Source organism: Peromyscus leucopus, chromosome 1 (genome assembly GCF_004664715.2).
Source record: "Peromyscus leucopus breed LL Stock chromosome 1, UCI_PerLeu_2.1, whole genome shotgun sequence".
Lineage (NCBI taxonomy): Eukaryota > Metazoa > Chordata > Mammalia > Rodentia > Cricetidae > Peromyscus > Peromyscus leucopus.
This window is the reverse complement of record NC_051063.1, coordinates 175,763,641-175,789,340: the sequence shown is the minus strand read 5'-3', so window position 1 is coordinate 175,789,340 and position 25,700 is coordinate 175,763,641. Positions and strand designations below refer to the sequence as shown.

The window sequence follows — 25,700 nt, the reverse complement described above, 5'->3', positions numbered from 1 at the left end:
GAGGGGTGGGGCTGAGGCATTCTTCTTAGAGGAATGTCTTTGGGGCTGGGTTCTTCTCTACCTGAGCACTAGGTGAGGAGAGGTTGCCATAGTAACTGATGAGGATAGGGTCAGAAGAACCACCAGGGACTTGGGTTACCTTAGCAACCTCCTCCCGGTGCAATCAATGATAGTAGAGGTTCGGGGCTCCACATACGCAAAATGGGAGGGGGCTGGAAGAGGCCTCCAGGTTGGAAAGGGTTGCTATGACAACAGACTTGGTCAGGGCTCAGGACGGATCTCACTCCCCAAATCACCCCAGGTCGTTTATTTCTCCCCTCCCCCTTAATGAGTGAAAGTGATGGGGGGGTTGGTATTTGCATCTGGAAGGGGGAAAGGGGACACTGGGGAGAAGGCAGAAAGAAGTCCCGTTCCGTCTCACTCCTGCAAGGGGGACAATGGCGAGGGGCCCTAGGTCCCTAGCGTAAGTGGAGGCAGCCCTTCGCCTCCCCCTCCCCGATCCGCACCCCGGCGCGCGCACACCATCGGGGTGGGGGGTCGACCCCCCACCCGGGGTGGGCGAGGCGCGCGCCCAGCTCCCGCGCTCGCCTCCGCTCCCCTCGCCCGCCCGCCCGGAGCGGGAGCGCGCGCGCGCGCGGGCACGCGAGGTGGGGGTGTGTGAGTGAGTGTGTGAGGCTGCGCGTCCGCGCAGGCGCGCGAGGCACGGCGGGCGCGCGGGCCGGCCCCGGGGCCTCCATGATGGAGGAGCGAGCGGCCGCCGCGGTCGCCTCGGCCGCCTCCTCCTGCCGCCCTCTGGGCTCGGGCACGGCTCCCACTCCGACAGCGGCGGCCCCGGCCTCCAGCCCGGCGCCTGGGCCCGGCCCGGTAGGGAAAGGAGGTGGTGGCGGCGGCGGCGGCGGCGGCAGCCCGGGCCCCACGGCGGCGGGTCCGGAGCCCCTCAGCCTGCCTGGGATCCTGCACTTTATCCAGCACGAGTGGGCACGCTTCGAAGCCGAGAAGGCCCGCTGGGAGGCCGAGCGCGCCGAGCTGCAGGTGAGCGCCGCCGCCGCCGCCGCCCTCTCGCGCCCCGCGCCCCCCGCCCCGGCCCCGGCCCCGGCCTCGCCTCACCCGCCGCCGCCGCCGCCGCCGCCGCCATCTTGGAGCAATGGCCGCCGGACGGCCGGGAGGGGGCGGGCGGGACGGCGACGGGCCGGCGGCGGGGTCCCCGGGGCCTCGGGGCGGGACGCGGGCCCGGGCCGGCCAGAGGAACCGAGCCCGGGCGGAGCGGGCTGGGGGCAGCCCCGAGGGGGAGGGACGGGCCCGGGCCGAGGGGTGCCTGAGCGACGCGAGTCCGGGGCCCTCGGGGACGGGGCGCGCTGAGAACGTGGGTGGGTGGGGGTCTGCGTGAATACAAACGCCTCGTACCCGGATCCTAACCAGATGCCAGCTGTCAGGGTGGGATGGGCGAGCTGCCTTTTGGGGTGGCACCCTCTTGACACTCACTGGATGCCGGGAGTGGAGGAGGAGAAAGTCTTGAGAGCTGGGATGGGTACCTTGGGGGGAGTGTCCGGCCTGGAGGAATTGAAAAGTGGCAGCGTGAGGACTGAGGAGGGTGGGTGGGTGGGTGGGGGAGGTTTATGGGAAGTGTCCCAGGATGAAGTATGCAAGAAGGGACACTTCGGGGATGTGTGGGTACCATGCAGGGAAGGGACCGTTTGGGTGGAATCACGGAGTGGGCAGAGGACATATTTTAGGAAGCCGGAGGGGAGCTTGAGGGTGGAGAGCGACAGTTTGGGGTCTTGGAGGCAGTAGAGCGATGTTTCTGGTATGAAAGATGTAAGGATGTTAGGTCGGAAGCTCTGAGCTGTAGGGACATGTGTTGGATAGATCCAGTGTGAAGACAAGCGCGCCTGTGATGGACACAGTGAAGAGGAACCGAGGTGCCTTTGGGTGATGAGTTAGCGGGAGAGACAGCATGAGGGGGACCTCCATGAGAGAAGTATTTGTGCAAGGTCCTGAAAAGGGACTTGATGGTTTGTGGAGCAGAAACGTGCCAGGTGATGGTTCATGGAATAGGAAGGAGTTGGGCTGGGCTCTGTGACCTTGAACAAGGTACTCTTGGTGGATAGTGGTCTTTCAGATCTGCCAATCAGAAAGGTGAGCACTTGAAGGCCTTCAGGGACGGGCCACCAGGAGTCAAATGGTTCCTAGACTGGGATGTTAACAACAGAAACAGGCAGTAGTTGGCTTCTGGCAGTCCATCTTTGTGTTTCCAGTGTGCTCGTTCCTCTCTAATTGAAGTAGGGCTCCAAATAAGTGACTGATTCGAATTTTGTCCATGGGATGGATGAGGAGAACATCCTGCTTTTCTCCCGTCCTTAGCTGGTGGTAGCTGAGGCTGTGGTGGGAGAGAAATCCTTATGTAAGTGCTCCTCGTGTTGTGCCCAACTCTAACTAAGGCTCTTTCCCAGCATACATCTCATCAGATCTTCTCAATACCCCATTATGTAGGCAGGGCCAATGTCATTACCTCACTCAGCAATAATGACAGCAGCTGCTATTTGTTCAGGGCATATTATGTGCTGGACACTGTGTTAAGTACTGTGATACATGCTATCACTTAATTCTCGTAGCACCCTGCGAAGGGAGATGGGGTCTCTTCCTCTCTGTTTTAGCACGCAGAGGAGGAGCGGGGTTTGGGGAAGGCAGGTGAATATGCGGATCACAGCAGTAAGTGGCAGGGCTGATCTTTCCCCTCGATACTCAGCACAGGTGAGCAAAGTCTCCAGGGAAGCTTAGAGGCCTTGGCAGGTCACTCAAGCCCTCATAGCAGACTGAGGGCTGAATCTTGGCCTCTGGAACTTGAACATGAGCACAACTGACAGTGTTACATCCACTGTAAACCCCCCCCCCACACACACACACACTTGCTGTATAGGCCAAGCTCAACTCAAACTTGCTGTCCTCTTGCCTCAGCATTCTAAGTGTTGGGATTACAGGTGTGTGCTACCTCTTAATGAGAGGTATGTGTCTGTCCCCTCAGTAACCCTTTGTGGAACTCATGGAGCGCACTCTGTAAGAGGCTCCAGCGTCATCATTTTGTACTTTTGTTACATTATAAGTCAAACATCAGGGGTGTGCAAGTGTGTGTGTGTGTGTGTGTGTGCGCGCGCGCGCGCGCGCGCATGCACAGAATGAATGGGAATGTGCTAGAATATACCACTTTGTGACTTTTCATCAAGTCTCCTTTTCCTATCAGCAGAGAGAGCTCTTTTTTGATAACGGTGTAGTGTTCCCATGGGTATTTATACCATAGCTTATTTATTTTAACCCTTGTCAATGGATTTTTAGGATTGTTTCCACCTTTCCAAACCTGTCAGAAATATCTCTGAGGCCTCAGGAAACAGCTCAGTTGGTGAGGTACTTGCTGGACAAGTGTGAGGACTTGAGTTGATTCCCCAGAACCCTGGTAAAGAGCAGGCCTGGCAGCAGCACACACTTGTGACCCAGTGCTGGAGAAGTAGAGAAGGGCAGGTTCCTGGGCCTCACTGGCCAGTACGCCTACCCACTAAGAGCTCCAGACTGAGGAGAGGTCTGTCTCACTCAGCAAGGTAAGGGTGCCTGAGGAACAGTACTTCTGCACACATGCATTCATATACACACACAAGACACGGCTCTGATGACTGAGTTGATCCTGTGTGAGCGTGATACAGAGTGGTGAAGTAGATGTCTTTAAAAAATGATTGATCTCTTTTGTACTCCTTTTTACATTTTTATTTTATTTATTTTTGTTTGTTTGTTTCAAGACAGGGTCTTAACTATGTAGTTCTGGCTGTCCTGGAACTCACTATGTAGACCAGACTAGCCTTGAACTCACAGAGATTCGCCTGCCTCTGCCTCCAAGTCCTGGGATTAAAGGTGTGCACCACCATACCTGGCTAGATTTTAATTTTAAAAATTAAGTTTGTTTATTGTGGAGGTCAGATGACAAATTGCAGGAGTTGACTTTCTCCTTCCACCATGTGGGTCCTGAGATGGAACTCAGGCAGCAGACTTGGCAGCTGGCATCTTTACTCACTAAACCATCTCCTTGGCCCATGCGCTTCTCTCCATTCATTGATTTATTTGTTTGTTTGTTTATTTTATTTTATTTTTTTTTTTTTTGGTTTTTCGAGACAGGGTTTCTCTGGGTAGCTTTGCGCCTTTCCTGGAACTCACTTGGTAACCCAGGCTGGCCTCGAACTCACAGAGATCCGCCTGCCTCTGCCTCCCGAGTGCTGGGATTAAAGGCGTGCACCACCACCGCCCGGCTTGTTTGTTTATTTTTGAGGCAGGGTCTTGCTGTGTAACTATGGCTGTATTGGAACTTCATATGTAGATCATGCTGGCCTTAAACTCACAGATACCCCCCCACCACACACACACACACACACACACACACACACACACACACACACACACACACACGAACACACCTCTAGCTCCTGAGTGCTGGAATTAAAGGCGCTTGTTACCACATTTGGCCCCTTTTTATTTTTGAGTCAGGTCTTACTCTATAGCCCAGGATGGCCTCAAACTCGAAATCTTCATGCCTCAGCCTTAGGAGTGCTGGAATTACAGGTCTGCACCGTTACAGGAATAATCCCATCCTTTGTAATGGATGTGCATCAGCATGTCTGGCGAGCAGTGTCCCTCCTCACTCACCTTTCTTCCGTCCAGCGCTCACACTTTCTGAAGGGCAGTGTCGGTACTGAGAAGCTGGCCGTGGCTGGTTGTGATACAGTGCTCAGGACACGTGTGGGAAGAGGGCTGGCCAGGAGATTCCAGAGTTCAGAGCAGAGAAATAGTGGAGTGCACTTGGATAATATGTAGAAATGTGTTGGGATAGATGCTTCTCAGGAGCAGATGGTGTGCTCTTGCCCCTCAGAACCTTCTAGACCAGCAGAAGAGGCTGCTTTATTCAGGAGACTGCAGAGAACTGTCTGTGCTCATGCATAAAGTCGATTGTGGGGCTCTGCTCTGTGCTTCTGAGAAGGGAGCCCTGGGGAGAGCTCTAACCTGATGTTCTTGCAGTGGAGAGAGTAGATGAGGCTCCAGGGAGAAACCCCAGCCTCCTGGGCACTCTGGGACCAGTAGAAAGAAGCTCTCCCTACCAGGAGCTGTGTGAGCTATAGGCTCCAGGCCACACCGAATGGGAGCTTGCGGATAGGGAGGTCTGCAGCAGGAGCGGCTCTGTTCCACGAGGATGCTGCCTTAGGGGAGCAGCCTGGGAGAGAGGCAGCCCCAGGATGAAACTCAGGGTGTTGGGGCCCTGTGGCTGGAGGGTGTGGCCCTTCTAGCTCCCAGCTCCTCTGCTGCCCCCATGTAGGAAGGAGACAGGCCAGTGCCAACACTTCCCCAGTCCAAGACACTTCAGCCACATCTTGGTTCTCCGTCCTCTCTTCTCTACCAGAGGAACTGCTGGGAAGAGGACAGCAGACTGAGACGGCGCTCCGAGGCCTCCACTCAGCTAGTCTCAGTTCTTCTGGGTTTAAAAAAGTTTTTATTGGATTTATTTATTCATGTGTTTGCTGAGATTGCAGACATCAGTGCTACCATGCCCCATTTTATGTGGTGCTGGAGATCAGATTTAGGGCTTCATGCATGCTGGGCCAGCACTTTAACATCCTCAGCCCAGCCCCAGGGGTTCTGTGGCGGCTGCTTTTATTGGGGTGCCTCCTCTTTGAGCTTTGCTAAATTCACACTTGGTTCTCCACATGTGGTTGTAATGGCTTTGGTACCCACCTGGTTATAGCTTTCTCCTGTGGCTTCCCGTGCTCTTCCTGTTCATCTCTGTGGCCCATGGCCCTTTCTCTCACTTGGTTCACTGGTCCTAGTTCACATTCTGATGCTGCCTTGCTGTCCTTGTACGAGAGCCTTTAGTCTGCCCTGCCCTGTTGTCTGTCTCTGCCTGCAGCTCCCTCCCTCCCTTCCCTAACTTCTGGTCAGCCTCAGTTCTCTGTTAACCCTGGTAAAAGGAGGTGAGACACAGCAAGCCTGGGGTACAGGGGCAGGGCAGATAGGCCAGGGCCTTGCTACCCTCAAGGAGAGGATGAACAGTGTGAGTGGAAGAACCAGGCAGGTCAGCCTGTGAGCTTTTGGGGGAGCCCTGGAAGCACTTGAGGCCTGTGATATGTAGGAAGCAGGGCCCCAGGAAGATAGCCATCTGCAAGGGCTGGCCTCCCAAGCCTCTCTCCCTGATGGGTCTTGGTTCAAGGGTTAGGTCCCTTTGACTAGCTGGGATTTTGAGTTAGTGGACGGGGAGAGAAAATGAAGAGAGGCAAAGGCAGGGGCTGATACAGCAGCTCTCATTGCAGGTTGGAGCTGCATGTGAGAGAGAATGCCCCGGTGCTCTGTTCTCTTAGCAGAGGGAGGCCTGAGGAGCCACTTAGTATCTGCAGCAGATCAGCGGCAGAGCCACACCTGGCTCTCAGGCTGCCTTGGGTGGGAACAGTGGAGCCATTCTGGGAAAGCCAGCAAGAGCCCCGTGACCTGGGCTTTGGTGGAAGGGCTTCCAGAACATGATTGGGGGTGCTGTTGGCCCAATGTCTCTAAATGGCCTGTTGACAGACTGGAGCTGACTAGGGTAGCCCAACTAGCAGACAGGGAGGAGAGCCTGGCAGGAACTGTATGCCATGTCTGTGGCACATCTCTTCATGCCCTGGGCAGCAGGAAGCTTCGAACAGCTTCTGCACTGTAGCGGGAGCTGAGCCCAGCCTCCTACTCTTGTCCCTGAGCCCCAGAAGTAGCTTCCTACGCCTTCCAGCAACAGATGCTCTGAAGGAATAGTGGGATACCACCTCCACCAGCAACCATAGGGACAGCAGCTGATGCGGGAGGGAGGAGTCCAGGGCTCTTAATGCTTAACACCCCCAACCCATCCCTGACCTAACTCCTCAGAAGGCCACAGCCAAGTCAGGCTGTGCTGCCCCTGTTTGAACTTCTTGGGTTAAAAATGCCTCCTCAGCTTGCTTCCCTGCCTGCCTGCCCTTTTTTTTTTTTAAGGTAGAGTCTTATCTTCGCCCACACTAGACTTGAACTCATAGCAATCCCTCTGCCTCAGCCTCCCAAGTGCTGAGATTATAAACTGAGCTCTTTTATAGGTGATATACCTAGAGACCCTGGAGCATGTCCTCTCTCGTTGAACCCTGGCATTGCTGTGGGGGAGGGGCTGAAGCCGTGTCTGAATGGGGAGGGAGACACAGCATCAGTAACCCTGAGCCCTGTTGTCCTCCTTTCTCTTCTGTCCCAGGCTCAGGTGGCTTTCCTCCAGGGCGAGAGGAAAGGCCAAGAGAATCTCAAGACGGACCTGGTGCGGCGGATCAAGATGCTGGAGTATGCGCTGAAGCAGGAGAGGTGAGCCCTGCCCCGCCAGAGAGGTCACTGTTCCAGACAGGCTGGCAGGCTGGCAGCTGCACTCCTGCCAACAGAGGAAGGTTCTCTACCTCCCTCCTCCCATCATCCCTAGGATCAGGGTGAAGCAGATTGTAGTGGGTGGGATTCAGATGCCAGCAGCAGCACTGGGGCCATGGCAAACCTACTGTGTGCACCAATTCTAGACAGCTGCTACCTTGCTTATTCTTGCCATAGTCTGATGGTGTTGCTGGCCATGGTTCTGGGGAGGAACTGAGGCTTCAGGAGGAGGGTAACTGGGAATCTTAGAGCTGGTGCCTGTGGGGCAGGGAGTGAATGAAGGAGGCCCTGGGACTTGCCCTGTCTACACTTCTCTATTCATTTGTTATTTGCTCTTTTAGGGCCAAATATCATAAACTGAAGTTTGGGACAGACCTGAATCAGGGGGAGAAGAAAGCAGATCTGTCAGAACAAGGTACCTGCCCCTTGCATCCTCCCTAGACCACCCCCCACCCCAGCACTGCAGCTGCTTGGCATAGAGAAGTTGCAGATGGCCTGCACTTGCTTTCTTTGCTCCGTGAAAAGCAGCAGTGGCCATAGGGCTAGAGTGGGGTGGAGTTGCATCCTCAGTGTCTCCTTCCATCATCAGTCCTGTGTCAGACACAGTGCCCAGCACTACCTGTCTGCCATCCTGCTGTCCTCAGAGACATGATGGATGCCCCAGCAGCCCCTGTTAGAGTGAGTGGAACTATTTATAGCATGCTGTGGAAAGCACTGGAAAGATATCACTGAAGAGGTGGTGTTTGCACTGGGCTGTCATTCAGTCATTTACCCTCAAAAATTGATATGTGATGTGCTGGCTTCCTGTCACAGAACAGGGCCACAGCAGAGAGCAGAATAGATGTGATTCTGTTCTGTGGGCACTGGTGGCTTAAGCTTCTGGAAGGAGGGATCAGATGCCCATGGGAGTGAGGGGGATGTTTTCAGGTGAGGCACTAGTATCCAGTCAGTGAAGGTAGACCCAGTGGCAAGGGCACCAGCGTGCTTGGCAATGCTGGTGATGCTGGGAGCTTGGCCCAGGGCTCTGTAAAGGCCTCGCCTGCAGGGCTAAGGGAGGTCATCATTTCGTTCCATGCTTCTCCTACCAAGATGTAAGCTCTTGATTGGTATGGCCCAGGCATCTAGCCCAGCCTTATAGATGCCCAGTGGATAACTGATGAGCAATGCACAGAGCAAGTTTCCCAGCCAGCCTCACCTCATCCTGAGAGGTGAAAGCTGTAGCATGGGAGGCAGGCTTTCCTAGGCTCTCAGAGCTGTTCCAGGAAGTGCAGCCAGACTGCCCACTCCTTGCATAAGAAAGCAACAGCCAGCCGTGCATGTGGAGGCACAGCTCTGCTATTGTGGGGGTGGTTGGCAGTGGCCAGTCAAGAGCCTAGTGAGGAGAGCTTCCAAGAGAGGAGTCACTTGGAGTGGGAGAGTGGGTGGAGCGCGCTCAGGAAGTGGGACAAGGCCTGTGATGGTGGCAGATCCAGACTGGATGGGAGAGGAGGGTGACAGAGAGCATCGTGCCTGACTGAGCCGGCCTCCTCTTTGCTCCCTCTAGTCTCCAATGGCCCTGTGGAGTCGGTCACCCTGGAGAACAGCCCGTTGGTGTGGAAGGAGGGGCGACAGCTTCTGCGGCAGTGAGTGAGGAGAGGGGGGGACAGGATGGGGCATGAAACACACAGCGAGCTTGACTCCGAAGATAAGCCCAGGAATCTGCAGTCCTTCCTGTCCCCCTGGGACAGGAACTATCAGGATCCCACCAGCCAAAGCTGGAATGACCCATCACCCCATGGGAACTAGAGGGAAAGGCACCGCAGCAGGGGCCACCCTCCCACACCCCGAACTTGACCCTGCATGCCTCTCTGACATTTCCTTTTAAAAGAATAATGTTGGGGGAAAAATATTTTTTAAAGAGTGAAATTAAATTATAGCGGTAGTAGTACCTGGGTGCTGTGGGTTCAACCCAGGACTTCGGAGAAGGGGAGCCTTATTGGCTTGCCTTCTGAGCAGAGAGCTGTCCTGCCTCCTGAGAGGAAAGAGGCCCCAGACAGAATTGTTGGGCCACCAGCCTCCAGCCAAATCAGGATTTGTGTTACTTTAAAGATTTTAGCAGTTTAGGATACCTGAGAAGTAAATAAGCCCATTTCTGAGGAAATGTGACCCTGTCTGTACATGTTGGCATCTCCACTATCAGCCTCAACACTTAGAGAGGTGCCCTGAGTCACTAATAGTGTGCTCTGTGCTCTGTTAAGATCCAGGGCTCGCCTTTTACTGTGCTTAGGCTTTGTAATGCTTTGACTAAGTATTATCAAATCCTCCATATAAATTGGCTAGGTTACATAAGGTTAAGAATTTCATGGGTGGAGTGTGGTTTAAGTGTTGAACCAGGCCCTGGAGTTCATCCCCAGCACCACAAAAATCATCACCATGTAATAGGCACCCTTCTGGAAAGCCAAAGATCTTGAGAGCCAATCCATCATGAGGTGTTTCAGTCTTAGGACTCGTGACAGACCTCAGGAAGCTGACCTCAGCTGTCTTCAGCTCAGTCTCTGCAAACCACTGCTAGCCTAAGTGGGCACAAATAACCCCAGAGGGCTGTGAAACAAACAGAATGAGAGCCAGGCACAGTACCTGTCTCTCACTGGTGCAGAGACCATTTGAGGAATTCATGGAGCGCCTACAGTCACCTCTAGAGCCCACCTTCCAGATTGCCAGGCTTCTCTACCTCTCTTGTTCCCCGGGGCTTATCAGAGATGAGACAAGCAAAGGAGGGCACAGGCACCCAAAGGTGCCTCTAGCAGAGCAGCAAGGCAGTATTGTCCCTTAACTTTGGAAGCCGCAGACACCCATGATTGACTTTTTGATCTTTTTCTCCTCTTCTTTTTCTTTTTCCTTTAGGCCAGTCTCAGCTGGCTTCAGTTTTTTAAGTTGCAGAAGTAATAAATGCTCAGGTGTAGAAGTAAGTAGAACGGTCTGCAGCGCTCTCTTGCGGGCTGCGGATGTAGTGCAGCGGTAGAGCGCTTGCCTCGCATGCTCAAGGCCCTGGGGTCCATCCCCAGTACTGCAGGAAAAAAGTGTACTCTTGTGTCCTGGAGCCTCCCCTGCAGAGGTCACTGTTGCTCAGTTTATGTCTGTCTTCTAGGCATCCGGGAGGCAAGCACAAGTGTGTGTCTGTGTGTGATGAAAGCATAAACACACCTTCACACTCTTTTTTTCCATTTTTATAAAACCTGAAATCACATGGAACAGGGAACATGTACCATGTTCGCTGTGCTGCTGATCATAGCCATCTCTGTGGTACTCTGGCTTCGTCACCTTCTGCCTAGCGTCCATCAGTGGACATCTGGCTTCTCCTGCACGTGGGCTCTCCCCTACATGTCGGGGACACTGTGCCATAGCAGCGTGCATGGGGACCAGGGCTTCCATTGAGAAGTATCAGAAGCCAAGCTGCTGCTCAGGGGTTGCTTCTGAAAAATTGCCGTCTGCTCTTTGGTGGCACCTCAGAAGGCTGCTGGGTTTTTCGTGGCCCCAGCAGCCCAGAATAGCTCAATTCATGTGTTACCTGAACTGGCTCTGCTCCCACAGGTACCTGGAAGAGGTGGGCTACACAGATACCATCCTGGACATGCGGTCCAAGCGTGTACGTTCCCTTCTGGGTCGCTCGATGGAGCTCAACGGGGCCACTGAGCCTATCGAGGGGGCTCCCAGGGCTTCACCAGGCCCTGGGGGACTTAGTGGTGGCGAGTCTCTGCTGGTAAAGCAGATCGAGGAGCAGATCAAGAGGTGAGCCCCTGAGCAGAGTGCTGTTCTTCCTCCCCCCAGGAAGACTGGGCAGTAAGCCCTTCTAGATTGTGTTGCGGGCTCCACCACAGCTAGGCTTCCCCTTTAGGTTGTTGCACAGCCTCTTTTCCTAGCTGGGATAGACCTCGGGTGGTTTGGTTGCAGAGGGAAACATGTGAGGCCTCTCCCCTTGTCTTAGGGGGCTCATTTTGTTCATCTTCCCGTCAGTAGTTGGTATTCATCAGAAGCAGTAACGTCATCACTAGGTGATGCTAAGTGCTATGAAGAATGAGAAGAGAGTGACAGGAGATTGCCAGGTACTGTGGCACATCCCTGTGGTCCCAGCTACTCAGGAGGCAGAGGCAGGAGATTGCTTGAGCCTAGGGGTTGGAGACCTGGCCAAGAAAAAAAAAAGTAACAGAAGTCGTGCCCCTCTTGGTGGCTGAGAAGGAGGACCTCTTTGTGGGGGTAGCATTTGGACAGAGAGGAGCAGGAAAGAGTGCTCTCTAGGCAAGGGAAGTGCTGAGGACTGGATTCTAAGACAGAAAGGACTTGATATGTGTGGGAAGCAGGAGACCTGTGTGGCATGGCTGCTTCAGTAAACACGTGAGCCTTGTGGCCTGTGGTCTGTGGTGAGGCCAGATCTCAGGAGGCAGCTCATGGACTGCCTCCCAGGCCACGATAAACAGTGGATGCTTAGCCACAGGGCTGTGGGAAGCCAGTGGTTTCTAGCAGAGGTATATCATCTGACATCTTAGTCTGCTTCGAGGAGAGATTGCGGAAGCAGGGAGGCTGGGTGGGGGGGGAGCTTAGGCCAGGGCTGATGGACCTGAGCAATGGACAGGTAAGAAATGGGCTCTTGTAGAGAGAGGACTTAGGGGGAGAGAGAGGGAAAAAAGTCTGCGGAATGGATTGACACCTTTTGAAGTCAGGAATTTGAGGGGGAACGGCAGGAGTTGATGCAGTTGAACAGCTGTGTTGAGGGTAGGGTTCCTGTACGTCCCACATCAAGAGGCCACATGTAGCCTGGAGCCCTGAACATCTCTCCAGTGTACAGCACACTGATGTTTGGGGAGGGATCCAACTGTGGACCCTGAGGGCTCCTAGGTCTAGAGATTGGCAAGGAGAGCTAAAGGAGGAAGCAGCAGCCAGAGAGAAAGGAGGCAGAGGTAGGTGTGGAAGGAGGAAGTCCTCAAAGGAGAGTGTTCCGGGATGGCCAGAGAGGATGCTCTGTACTGATCTCCATAGAAAGTTGTAACTGGGTCCTGGCAGTTGACAGCTCTGTGTAACAGTGGACAGCAGGAAAGAGGGTGGGTGTCTGTCTGTCTGTGCCGCTGCACTCGGTATTGGGAGCCAGGGGGCAGAAGAGGAATGCCGCCTATAGGATGGGACGTGTTGACGGTGAAGAGTGTCAGAGTGGCCGCTGCTCAGGCTGATTAGTTAGGGCATGGCGCTGGGCAGCGGTGTCTTCTTACCTAGCTCATAGCTGACTTGGCACAGACATATTCAGGGGTACTCTGTCACCACAGTTGGAATTCAGTGGGTGGGAGGCACAGGCATAGGCCGAAAAAGAGGTTGTGCATGCTCAAAGCCAAGGCTCCTTGGGCTTAGGAGCTCGGCTATGGCTGGGCTGTCTCCCTCTCTTTCCTCTTGTCACCTCGGCGGGACTGACATCCCTCTGTCTCCTTCCCTGTCTCGGCAGAAATGCAGCAGGCAAGGATGGCAAGGAGCGCCTGGGTGGCTCGGTCCTGGAGCAGATCCCCTTCCTGCAGAACTGTGAGGATGAGGACAGCGATGAGGACGATGAGCTAGACAGTGTTCAGCACAAGAAGCAGCGTGTGAGAGTGAGTCTCCTTCACTGCTGCCTAGCCTCTGTCCGGCCTTCCCTGACCCGTGTGGGGGCTGCTTCCCTTCAGTAGCCTGCCCCCCACCCTGAGTTGAATGTTTTGACCTGTGACTCTTGCTTTCTGTCCTCATGTCCTGAAAAGGGTGTGAAGCACAGGCTCTTGGCAAAGATTTGTGAATGGATTAAATGTGCCTGGGCCTGGGTGAGGTCTGGGGAGTCAGTATGAACTGGGGGGTGGGGATGGGGTTCCAGTCTGCTAGTGTGGTCAGGACTCTTGCTTATGGACACTGACCTTATCAGCATGTCCTCCGATCTGGCTCCCAGCACCCAGCATGGTGCTACCTCCATGGTCCAGGATTCTGTCCTTGGTTGTGGTGTGGCTTTAGTTGCCCATTAAGCATCTGCTGAACCCCTCACAGCCCAGCTCTGAGCAGGTCATGGGACAAGACCACAGTGGAGCACTGGTGGCTTTGTAGATGGCCACCTGCAGGATGTGCTGAGGTGAAGGCAGAAGTACCAGCTGTGGGAAAGGCCTGAGCTTTCCCTGAACCCCACTTACCCAGATGTGGCTCTTTCCCACTCAGTCCAGGCACCCCTTCTCTATCTTGCCTTGGGTCTCCTGGGGCCACAGGGTATGTGTTTTGTCAGCTCCCAGAGCTCCTGGGTTTCCTTCTCTGGACCCTGACAAACTTTTGAGGTGGTGGTGGGAGGGGCTTGACTTCCTTCCACTCTGTCCCTGGGGTCCCTAGCATGACTTAACACAGGGTCTTGTCCAGATGGGCTTCTGATGGGAGCAAAATGACAGACCTGGAACTCTGAAGGAGGCAGAATGCTAAAGGGTATCTTTGATATGGGTACTCTAACTTGACTTCCTGGTTCCTTGGTTCAGATGCTGGAGTCTTCTGTTCCTCCCCACCCCCACTCAGGATTGTCTTTTTGATTTTTTGAGACAGGGTTTCTCTGTGTAGTTTTGGTGCCTGTTCTGAATCTCGCTCTGTAGACCAGGCTGGCGCGCGCGCGCACACACACACACACACACACACACACACACACACACACACACACACATTGCTGTCTTTTCTTTTGTATGTGTATGGGGGAGGAGGGAGGAGGGAGGGAGGGAGGGAGGGAGAGAGAGAGAGAGAGAGAGAGAGAGAGAGAGAGAGAGAGAGAGAATGTATGCATGTGCTACTTCATGTAGAGGCCAAAGGTCTGCTTCCTCAATCTACCTTATGGTTTCTTGGGTTTGTTTGTTTGTTTGTTTTCATTTTTGGTGTTTTACATATTATTTGTGTATTAGAGTTCTCTAGAGGAACAGAACTGATAGAATAAATCTGTAGCCAGCTAGATATATATAAATCTGTAGATAGTTAGATAGAAAGAAAGAAAGAAAGAAAGAAAGAAAGAAAGAAAGAAAGAAAGAAAGAAAGAAAGAAAGAAAGAAAGATTTATTAGAATGGCTTACAGGCAGTGGTCCAGCCTGTCTAACAATGACTATCTACCAATGGAAGGTTCAAGAATCCAGTAGTACCAGGGGTGTGGGGTGGTGGCACATGCCTTTAATCCCAGCTCTCAGGAGGCAGAGGCAAGTGGATCTCTGTGAGTTCAAGGCCAGCCTGGTATACATGATCAAGTTCCAGGACAGCAACAGTGGTTACACAGAGAAACCCACTCTTGAGAAACTTAAAAAAAAAAAAAAAAAAAAAAAAACAGGATCCGGTAGTTTCTCTGTCCACTAGGCTGGGTGTCTCAGCTGGTCTTCAGTATACGCCAGAATTAGAAGTAGGCTCTGATGCCAGTGAAGGAATGGACATGCTAGTGAGGGCAGACAGACAGAGAGCAAGTTTCTTCTTCCATGGCCATGTTTGTTATAGGTGCCAGCAGGTGTGGCCTAGATTTAAAGGTGGATCTTCCCACCTCAAAAGATGCGGATTCTAAGTGGATCTTCCCACTTCAGATGATTTAATTAAGAAAATCCCTCACAGGTGTGCCCATCTATTTGGGTTTTAGTTAATTCCAAATGTAGTCAGTTGACAACCAAGAATAGCCATCACAGTTTGTTTTTTGTGTTTTTGACACAGAGTTTCCCTGTGTGGTCCTGGCTATCCTGGAGCTTGATATGTAGACCAGGATGGCCTAGAACTTACAGATATTCCCCCTGCCTCTGCCTCCCAAGTGCTGTGAGTGCTGTGATTAAAGGCTTACACCACCATGTCTGGCTTACCTTGTGTTGTTGAGACAGGTTTCTCACTGGCCTGGACTTGCTGATGAGCCTCCAGGCTGGCTGATTAGCAAGCCTCAGAAGTGCTGCCTCCCTCTCCTCGGCACTGCAGTGCAAGGACATACTGCCGTACCTGTCTTTTTACCTGGTTGAGGGGGATTGAACTGATGCTTGTTAGGCAAGCAGTCAACTGAACCATCTTCCCAGCCTCTCGGGACTTTCCTTCTGAGTCTGGGTGATGCTTCCTCTGGGAATCGGCCCTCCTAGCTCCTCACAGCAGAAATGATTCTTCGCTTTATTTTGCTTTTGTGTTCTGTGGTAGTGATGCTCAAACTTAGGGCTTCACACATGCCAGGCAAGCACTCTGTCTCTGAGCTTCATCCCAGCCCATTTGTTTGCTTTTGAGACAGGTTCACACTGTAACTGAGGCTAGCCCAGAACTCTGGGGTATCCTTTTGCCTCCTCCTCCTGAGCACTAGTTCAGGCATGAACCGTCACACCCGTCTTCCCTCTGACTGCTGTATACCGAGAGGCCTGTGCATTTCACTGTCCCCCATGCCCTGTGGGCTCCCTTGTGTGGATACCTGAGAGATGTCATTTCTAGATTCAGGCACTCCGGATGACCACATTGGGAGTCAGCTGGGTTCTGGGGCACCACAGTCTGTTGGTGCTGCCCATTTTGGGGTCCAGTTTAAATTTGGGGACCTGGGGCAGTTGGCTTCCTTCTGCCTAGCTTGTCCCCACACATTAGGATGGGAAGAAGGGTAGTGGTTTGGGTGACTGTTCACAGTGCTGTGAGGTAGAATGAAGCCATGTCTGTAAGCTCCTTCTGTGAATCTCTAGTTCTTGCTCGAGCACACAGCTGAGTGACAAGCATGTGTTGTCACAGTTAGCTTTATGCCCAGAGTGGACACAGAGGGTTCTGATCATGCCCTGTGTGTCTTTGTATACCCCAGGGCTTGTATCGTATGACTTGCTGAGAGCCCTGTGTGAGGGCGGGGCCCGCAAAGCTGTGAGGAGGAGGGATGAGAGTACCCGGTGCTGCGGTAGAGGAGGGCCACCACAGTCCCAGATCTGGGCTGAGGGAGATGGGCTGAGGGCTTGTCTCTCCCGGGAAGCGGCTGGGTTGGACCTCTGAACTCCAGCCCTTTCGCCACCCAGCTCCCTTCCAAGGCCCTGGGGCCTGAAATGGAGGATGAGGATGAGGAAGGTGACTCAGAAGACGCCATCAATGAGTTTGATTTCCTGGGCTCAGGGGAAGATGGGGAGGGGTCTCCAGACCCTCGACGTTGTGCTGCAGAGGGGAACCCCCATGAACTGGGTGAGTTGGTGACTGACTGGCAGGCCTGGCTAAGACAGGCTCTGACCCTGCATGCTTCAGCTGCTTCCTGTCCAGGCTCTGCCTAGGCGGATGGACTTCCTGAGGTGGCTCAAGGATAGCTCAGGCCCAAGCCAGGCCCAGGCCCTTACCCTTCCCTGGAAAGTCCCTGCACGCTGTATTCAAGTGGCTCTGCAGAAGTAAAGCTCCAGTCCTCACAGCAAGTGTCCAGTGCCCGTCCAACTCAGGCAGGGCAGGATGAAAACTGAGGGGGGAGAAGGGGGGTGGGACTGTGTCTTCCTGTCTGTGACTCCTGGCCAAAAGGGCCTTGGGGTCCCCTGGGCCTAGGGTAGAACCGGGATTTGCCTGCCACCTCTCACTGGGTCCCTGCCAGTCTGCTTCCTCAGCCTGTCTCTCCCTGGGGTCAGTGCTTTACAGCGTCCACTATTGCAGGAAGGCCAGCCGCAGTGGGGTGGGCTTCCCTGAAAGACTGGGTAGAGCTGTGGGCGATTCTTGCTCATGCCTCATCCATGCAGAAAGCCGTCGAGTCAAACTCCAGGGAATTCTTGCTGACCTCCGGGATGTGGATGGGCTGCCCCCCAAAGTGACTGTCCCACCTCCTGGCACACCCCAGCCCCGGCCTCATGAAGGTAATCTCCAGCCCCATATTCCAGTACCTTGGGGTCCATGACAGAGGGGGGGGCTGCAGAGATAAGTCCGGGATTTCTGTGTCCTCAGAGGTAAGGCCCAGTCTCCAGTCTGCAGCTCCCTGTCCCAAAAGGTCGTCTGTCTGTCTGTTTCCCTCTTTTTTTGTCTGTCCTCCCCTGTCTGTCTGTCGTCCTGTCTTCCTTTCCAGCTGCAATTCTTGAGCCTGTCTTCCTGCCTCTCTTCCTTGCTCCTCATCCTTTCTGCCTCTCTCTGCCTTTCTCTCTCTCTCCCTGGCCCTGTCCGCCCCACCCACCCCTCCCCCCCTACCAGGTTCCTTTGGCTTCTCCTCAGACGTCTTCATCATGGACACTATCGGGGGCGGGGAGGTGAGCCTGGGGGACTTGGCAGATCTCACCGTCACCAATGACAACGACCTCAGCTGTGATGTAAGTTCTTGGGGTGCCCCATCAGTTCTTAGCTCAGCTCTGACCATGTTGCAGGTCTGGGTTCTGTCCCTTTCATGTGAGGACTGTGAGAAGTCATTCCATAGCCCCAGCAAGAGGCTTCAGTACACCATGCCTTAGAGAGGGGTATCTGGCAAACACCTCAGTGCGGTGCAGGCTCTGAAAAGCACAGGAGTTTCTTCATCCCATGCCTTTGGGGATGTGGGGAGATGATTGCCAGCCATGCTTCCCCCACTCAGAGCCTCTATTGTGAGTGGAATAGGGGCTGGAGTGAAGGGGCCTTGTGGCTGGCATTCTGTGCTGTGCACCTTGGATAGGTCACTGGGGCTTTCTGGGGTGGGTTGGGATGCATTTTTCTAGGGCAGAAGATGATCAGGTTACTGACCCCAGTAAGGTTGGAGGCTAGTGTAGAATGCAGAAGTGAGGCTAGGCAGGGTCTATTGGAAGTGTACTGCAGGGTTCCTCATCCTGCCCCATGGGTGTTCAGGGAGTGGGGAACCCACTTGAGCACAGATCCTCCAGTTCCTAAGAATCGTGATAGAAATGCCAGCTGAGCCCAGCTGAAGGGGATCTGAAGGCACCAAGGCTTCCCTGACAGCTCTTGGTGTCTCCCAAACCTGGCTGTCCCCTCGCAGTGAGCAGCTTCACCTCGTAGGACACGTGCTCTCACAGCATGTGTCCTGGGGCCTGATGGCTCTGCTTCCCAGCCTCCCCTGCCCGGGGCCTGTCAAAACCCCAGTCAATCCCAGCCTCCTTAGCGAGGCCAAGACCAGCTCTCATGCCACTGCTCTGCAGCATTGTCTGTCTGGGGCTTTTGCTCAGGATGGACAAAGTGCAGGTTTCTGAGTGGGACCCACTGTTCTGCCTGCGATTGACCTTTCTGGCTTCCTTTTGTGTGGCACGATTCTGAATGTTGTGTGTCTTGCTGCCTCCTGCCCAGGGCCTTTAACACACAGCTTCTTTCTTCAGTCCCTTTCTCCTTGCTTGGCGCTGCTCCAGTCCTGCTTATTTGTCACTACCTCACAAGATCCTCTTGGTCCCTAGAGGAGGGTAGGCTGCCTTGGTGTCCCCTCCTCATGCTCAGAGTTCCCGGTTCTGTATATTTAGGACCTGTGTGTCTCCCTGAGGGGCCTCTGAACTGTAAGGCCCCAAAGAGTTAGGCTCCCCTGGCCCCTTCAGGACCTCCATGCTGCTGAAACCTGCTGAGTGTGTGAAGGGTTCTTCCTGGCCTGCCGGCAGGCTGGGGCCAGTCAGTTCAGTCTGAATGGGGTGGCATCAATGTCTGTGTGAGTGCTGGGATATACAAGAGAACACTGAGGCAGCTCCCCATCCCCAGCTGTCTGACAGCAAAGACGCCTTCAAGAAGACATGGAACCCCAAGTTTACTCTCCGCTCACACTACGATGGCATCCGCTCACTGGCCTTCCACCATAGCCAGTCAGCACTGCTCACTGCCTCTGAGGATGGCACACTTAAACTGTGGAACCTGCAGAAGGCAGTTACAGCCAAGAAGTAAGGATGCCGCCCTGGGGGGGTGGGGCCCTCGGACCTGGGGTCCCAGTGACGGAGTTCCTCTCTCCCACAGAAATGCTGCCCTAGACGTGGAGCCGATTCATGCTTTCCGTGCTCACAGGTAGGGCCTGAGCCTGTTCTAAGCCCTGGATCCCGGCAGCATGGGCTAAGCTGCTGTCTCCACTCTGGGCCCTCTGTATACTGGAACCTCAGTACACCCCTTCCTCGGGGACCATGTTGATTCCCATGTGGTTTCACTGAGGCCCTTCTGAGTAGTAAAGGCAGAAGATAGGAGACAGGCAGCTTTCCCGGGTGGCCTTGCCAGAGCACAGAGGCCAAATTCCCTTTGGCGTCCTTAAAAATGCCTAGGAAAGGAGACTGATGAGCTAGCTCAGTGGATAAAGGTACCTGCTACTAAGTTTGACAACCTAAGTTTGATCCCCAGCCAGGGTGGGAAAATTGTCCTCTGACCTCCACATGCACATTGTGATATGTGACAACAAATAAATTTAAACTATTTTTTAAAATAGCTAAGAGAGCTGGGCATGACGGTGCACGCCTTTCACTCTAGCACTCAGGAGGCAGAGGCAGGCAGAGCTCTGTGAGTTCGAGGCCAGCCTGGTCTACGGAGTGAGTTCCAGGACACCTAGGGCTTTACGAAAGACCCTGTCTTGAAAAACAACCAACCAAATAGCTAGGAGAGACCCCCAGCTCCTGTGAGCAAGGCAGGCCCGAGCCCTAGCTGCCCCCATCACCTGCCCTTGCCCCGCAGGGGCCCTGTGCTGGCAGTCACCGTGGGCAGCAACAGCGAGTACTGTTACAGCGGTGGGGCTGACGCCCGCATCCACAGCTGGAAGATTCCGGACCTCAACATGGACCCGTACGATGGCTACGGTGAGGCTAGACCCCGCCACACCCACCTCCCGGCACAGCCCTGCGGAGCAGCTCTGTAGGGCTCCCAGTCTGATCTAGTTAGTGGGTGGGGCAGAGGGAGATGGGCAGGAGGGGTAGTGGTGAGGGGAGGGTTGGCAGCATCTGAGAATCAGCATGAGCTGGCCTTCTGGGGAGCCAGAGACAGGAGAGCTGAAGTCAGGGCCACAGTGGGCTTTGGCAGCTTGGTGGACTCTGTTCTTGGGGGCCAGCCAGGGTCTTACTGTGGGTCAGTGGAGGGTTTCTTAGAAGCACAGGAAGTGAGCTGAGAGGGGGCATCAGTGGCACCACATGGCAGAGAGGTTAGACTTTGTCTTTGATCCCTTTAAGAGTTAAGTGGAGGCAGAGGCAGGTGGATCTCTGTGAGTTCCAGGACAGCCTGGTCTACAGAGGGAGTTCTAGGACAGCCAGGGCTACACAGAGAAACCCTGTCTCAAAAACCAAACAAACAAACAAAAATGTCTTTCACTAGAAGTGAACACCAAGTCCCATCCCTAACTAAGAAGCTATTTGCAATTGATTCCTGCTGAGAAAGGGAGTCAGTCTCTCTGATCAGTATCCCTGGGTGTATCAGTCACACTCCAGGGCTGGCCACATGCCCAGGAATAGTTGGACAACACAAAATAGACTCCATATTGTTGGGGTTGATTTTTTTGTTGTTGTTTGTTTATTTTTGGCAATTTTTGTTTTTATCCTCTGTCTTTAGTTTGTCTATTTTGATTTTTTTTTCTTTTTTGAGAGAAAAGAACATGAAGTTGGGTGGGTAAGGAGGTGGGAGAATCTTGGAAGAGTTGGGGAGGGAATATGATCACAATATATAGTTGATGAAAAAATTATTTAAATACATTTTTTTTTTTTAAATTGTCTTATAGGTTGAGTGTGGCCATGCACATCTCTAATTCTTAGCACTCTGGAGGCAGAGGCAGGCAGAGCTCAGTGAGTTCAAAGCCAGCCTGGTCTACACAATGTGAGTTCTAGGCCAGCTGGGACCACAAAAAGAATATTTTTTAATAAACTCCAGCTCTGGAGGGTTGTAGAGACGGCTCAGTGGTTAAGAGTGCTGGCTGCTCTTCCAGAGAACCGGGGTTCAATTCCCAGCACCCACATGACAGTTCACAACTATAACAGTTCCAGGGGATCTGATGCCCTTGTACAGATATACACGTAAGCAAAACACCAATGCACAGAAAATAATAATAAATCACTAAAAATAAAAAGAAAGAAACTCAGGGTCTGCCTAAATAAAAATGTTTCATTTGTTTGGTTTGGTTTTTCAAGACAGGATTTCTCTGTGTAGTCTTGGCAGTCCTAGAACTTGCTTTGTAGTCTAGGCTGGCCTTGAACTCAGAGATCCTCTTGCCTCTGCCTCCTGAGTGCTGGGATTAAAGGCGTGCATCTCCATTGCTTGGCTGTAAAAGTTTTTTTTTTAAGTGAAGAGGCACCCAGAGTCCTTCGTCCTCGGTGCCCTTGCCCCACTCACTGATGCCTGTTTCATTCTGCTTACGTGTATTTGTGTGTGTTACAGACGGCTGTGGGCCACCATTGGGTGTTGGGAACCAACCCCAGCATAGAGCAAATGCTCTTACCCATCGCGCCATTTCTCCGGCCCCACCTCTGTCCTGTTGATTGTTGTTGGTTTGTTTTGGTTTTGGTTTTTTTGAGACAGGATTTCTATGTGTAACAGCCCTGGTTGTCCTGGAACTGGCTTTGTAGACCAGGCTGGCCTTGAACTCACAGAGAGCTGCCTGCCTCTGCCTTCCCAGAGCTGTTTTACTCTTGAATATGGCCTTGTGCTAAATTTGTTGTGGCAGAGTACAGAGTTGTAATTACTGTCAAGGTACCAGTTATCTGGGAAGGTCAAGGGTCAGTCCTAAGTGAACTGCCATACTTCAGGTGTTAGCTGGACTTGACTCAGAACTGTGTGGAGTCTTAACAGATAGAGAGGCCACAGAGGGTCCTTTGAGCAGCAGAGGCTGTGAGAACCTAGAAAGAAAAGACACCCTAGGGCTAAAGGCCAGGCTACCCTCGGTCAACAGAGACAACACTGCCCCTCCTGCTCCCTGGCGTCCTGAGCTGCTGACCTTGGCCCTGGGGAGACAGTGAACTCAGAAGCCTCTTCTCCTAAGCTGTCGAGCTGCTTCCTGTGCCCTAGAGTCTGCCCAGAGGAACTCATGGGCAGTGGGCAGCCACCCAGGTCCCAGCAGAGCGGCAGCCCCTGGGCCATCCGGTGGGGCTGGCATCACTAACAGCCTATTTCCTCCCGGCCTGCCCAGACCCAAGCGTGCTGAGCCACGTCCTGGAAGGCCATGGGGACGCTGTGTGGGGTCTGGCTTTCAGTCCCACCTCCCAGCGCCTAGCATCCTGCTCCGCTGATGGCACCGTCCGCATCTGGGACCCCAGCAGCAGTGGTCCAAGCTGCCTCTGTACCTTCCCCATGTCTGGAGGTGAGTGTTGACTGCACTGTCTCAAAAGCAGGATGCAGAGCCCAGGGCTCAGGTGCTCCTGAGAGGACCTCCAGCCACAGGGTAAGACTGGCTCCTTGATAGCCTTTTCTTCTCTGTGCTCTCAGAACACGGGATCCCCACCTCAGTGGCCTTCACCAGCACCGAGCCTGCTCATGTTGTGGCCTCCTTTCGTTCTGGTGACACCGTTCTTTATGACTTGGAAGCTGGCAGCGCCCTCCTCACATTGGAGTCCCGAGGGAGCAGTGGTGAGCAGGCAGGCCAGTGGGACTAAGGTTTGAACGCCCATAGGACCTCAGTTCCTCCTGTAGCTCTGGGGACCTAGCCATCAGTGAGATCAGAATGTTGCCCATGTGCCCTCAGGGGCCACAAGCAGGAAGGAAACAAGGCTCAGTGGCGGCCAGCCAGCCTGACACAGTGGGCTGGGTAGTATGTCCCCAATTGCAGAAGTGGCCTGCCCCTCCTCAGTCCCTCCCTCTCCCCCTTACTGTGCAGGCCCAACACAGATCAACCAGGTGGTGAGTCACCCAAATCAGCCCGTCACCATCACTGCCCACGACGATAGGGGCATCCGGTTCCTGGACAATCGGACAGGTGAGGCCCAGCCTTCGTCCCTCACTGTGTTCTGGGGAGTAGGAGCACGTTCAGACTGCCACATCCTAACGTCGGCCTTATAGGCTCTCAGCCCGGACCCCACCTCGCCTTCTCAGACAAGGCCTGTAGAGGGAGGCCACTGCCAGCCACTCTCTGTCCCTCCCTCAGGCAAATCCGTGCACTCCATGGTTGCCCACCTGGACGCAGTCACCTGCCTAGCCGTGGACCCCAATGGCGTGTTCTTGATGTCAGGAAGTAAGTTGGGCCCCTCTTGCTGCCCCTTCCCCAGGAGGGTTGGAGGCAAAGAGAAGGGGCTGCAGCCATGGCAGGCAGCTCCACTCTGAACGTGCTAGAAGTTCTGCCTCATTCTCACGGGCTGTCCTTGGTATCCCTCCCTGCCTAGGGATTTGTCCGTGGGTTGCAGGTGTGAGGTGATGGACCCAGATCCCCTCAGAGTTTGAGCACGTGGTCCCTCTCTGCTCTCAGATACAGGCTCAGCAGCTGTCTACTCTAGAATGGGGAGACAGGCCCCTCAGACCAGTGTCAGCTGCAGTGAGTGTGTGCAGATGTGTTTGCAGATGTGCAAGCAGTGCTGGTGGAGGCTGTAAGCAGATCACAGCTCGCTCTGCCTAATGTTGCCGTGTACTGACTGAGCAGCTGCACCCCAGGCCTCCTGTTCCCTGCCCAGTGGCCTCAGACCCAGCCCTGATACACACAGCTGAAGATCGGAGGCACTGCTTTCTGGGCTGAGTCCCTGGAGCTGGGCTAACTTGAGGAGCAGAGCTTCAGGCTAGTCATGCTCTCTCACGCCCAGCAGAGACCCTCGCCCAGGCAGTCTGCTGGCTCCACTTCCACCCTCAGTTCCCCGCAGTTCTCAGCCCTTGTTGGCTGCTTGCCCCAGCCCCTCCTTGGCCATCCCTCTACCTGGAAGGCTTCACCTCCTTTAAGCCGTGTCTTTTTGCCCATCACCTAGAGCTAGTGTCTGCTGTTTTCTTTCTTCCCTGTTGTGCTGGGGATCGAACCCAGGGCCTTGGGCTGGCCAGGCCTGTGTATGGCCCCTGAACCACACCCTACCACGTTCAGCTGTTCACTCAGTCACCCTGCAGTCCGAGAGCCGCCTGTTTGTGTGCATCGGTCCTCCAGTGGCCCTTCCGTGCTTGGCGGGTAGCAGAGTGGTTGACAGGATGGGGACAGAAGGGCTGCCCTTAGGGCAGAGCCATGGGAGGAAGAGGGCTAAGCTGCCTCCGTCTCAAGGCCTTTCCATGAGGCCAGGTGAAGGATTGGAAACCCACATCTGAGCTGAAGCTTGGTAACAGACTCTTGTGCCCCACACCTGTGCAGGTCACGACTGCTCTCTGCGCTTATGGAGTCTAGACAACAAGACATGTGTGCAGGAGATCACAGCCCACCGCAAGAAGCATGAGGAGGCCATCCATGCAGTGGCCTGCCATCCCAGCAAGGCACTTATCGCCAGTGCTGGTGCTGACGCCCTAGCCAAGGTCTTCGTATGATCCCACCTGGCCTCGCCCTGGCTACACAGTGGCAGGGAGCGGGGCCAGGCCAGTGGGGCTGAGGTAAGGGCCAGAGGCCGTTTGTGTTCTAGGTAGGAATGCAGAAACCCAGTGTCCTTGCCCCAGAAGATATCCCCTCCTCTGTGACCCCACTGCCTTTCAGTTTGAGTTGGGTTAAAGCCCACAGTCCTATGAGAGTGAGGCTTGTCTGAGAAGACGGGAGGGATTGGGGCTAGAGTAGGACTCGATCCTAACCAGCTGCCTTCCCTCTGTCTCTGCAGGCAGCCCCCAGCCTCCCTTGAGAGGCTCAGAGTCTCGGCCTCTTTCATCTTCCTGGAGCCTGGTGGTGCTAATGGCCCTTTCCCCAGGAATTACCCCTTGAGGATGGCCTCTGGGGTTCCTGCTCATGCCCCAGCCCTAACTCCTGATATAGCTGTCTCCTGAGTTTGGCACAGCCAGGGCTGGGTGTCCTTGGGGATCTGTTTTTTCCAAGACAATAGAAGGTGCCAGGTTCCACCCTAGAGTGCCCCCCCTCCTTCACCCATCAGATGAAGGGCTGTGCTGAGAGGGGTCTCCTGTGGCCCTCTTGTGTGGGCCCCAGGCTGTCCTCTTGGACCTCAGTCCCTTCCTCCTGCTTCCAACACTAACCAAGCCTCTGGGGCCAGGCCTTCCTGGGGAGGGCCTCCACGCCTCTGGGGCATGCTCCCAGCCACAGGCCCTCCTTGAGATGTAGAGGGTGGGGTGGGCCCCGACCCTGGCTCGCTGTCCATCTGTATAAATGAATGGGATTTGAACGGCGCCCACCCCACGTTATCACTGTGTGATAGTCTGTCAGTCTCGTCCCAGCTCCACACTTTTGCCTCTATTTATTTCACTCTTCATTTGGGTTCCACCTTGTGCCCTTGGTTCCCCCTTCAGTTCCTGTTTATAAGCCCCATCCCCTTTGCCTCCAACTTGTACGTGAAAAAAACTGTCTCAATAAACCCTTTGGAGTAAGA

At 54.2% G+C, this 25,700-nt stretch overlaps 2 protein-coding genes across 6 annotated transcripts in view; one reads left to right on the top strand and one right to left on the bottom strand.

Moving 5' to 3' along the window:
* LOC114681405 (fukutin related protein) overlaps nt 1–1,147 on the bottom strand; it is a 7,112-nt gene extending 5,965 nt beyond the window's left edge. The window contains exon 1 of one of the 3 annotated variants that reach the window (XM_028854894.2): nt 1,108–1,147. The gene's annotated coding sequence lies outside the window, so the exon portion shown is untranslated. Of the gene's footprint in view, nt 1–139; nt 507–1,107 lie in introns of those variants that run through there. The other 2 variants (XM_028854896.2, XM_028854895.2) reach the window with 2 other exon arrangements.
* Nucleotides 713–25,700, top strand: Strn4 (striatin 4). 3 transcript variants are annotated; one of them, XM_028854891.2, is made up of 18 exons: nt 713–1,032; nt 7,271–7,374; nt 7,773–7,846; nt 8,975–9,053; nt 11,002–11,199; nt 12,899–13,040; nt 16,425–16,584; nt 17,118–17,231; nt 17,581–17,675; nt 19,030–19,205; nt 19,279–19,326; nt 19,978–20,099; nt 22,409–22,579; nt 22,705–22,845; nt 23,093–23,191; nt 23,360–23,446; nt 24,533–24,765; nt 24,984–25,700. In XM_028854891.2, exons 1-17 carry the CDS (start codon nt 736–738, stop codon nt 24,700–24,702), a joined length of 2,277 nt encoding a protein of 758 aa, XP_028710724.1. In that variant the 5' UTR covers nt 713–735; the 3' UTR covers nt 24,703–24,765; nt 24,984–25,700. The 3 variants fall into 3 exon arrangements, with proteins under 3 accessions (XP_028710724.1, XP_028710723.1, XP_028710725.1); XM_028854890.2 differs by having other exon boundaries at nt 17,560–17,675; XM_028854892.2 differs by lacking the exon at nt 713–1,032 and adding an exon at nt 3,204–3,590 and having other exon boundaries at nt 17,560–17,675.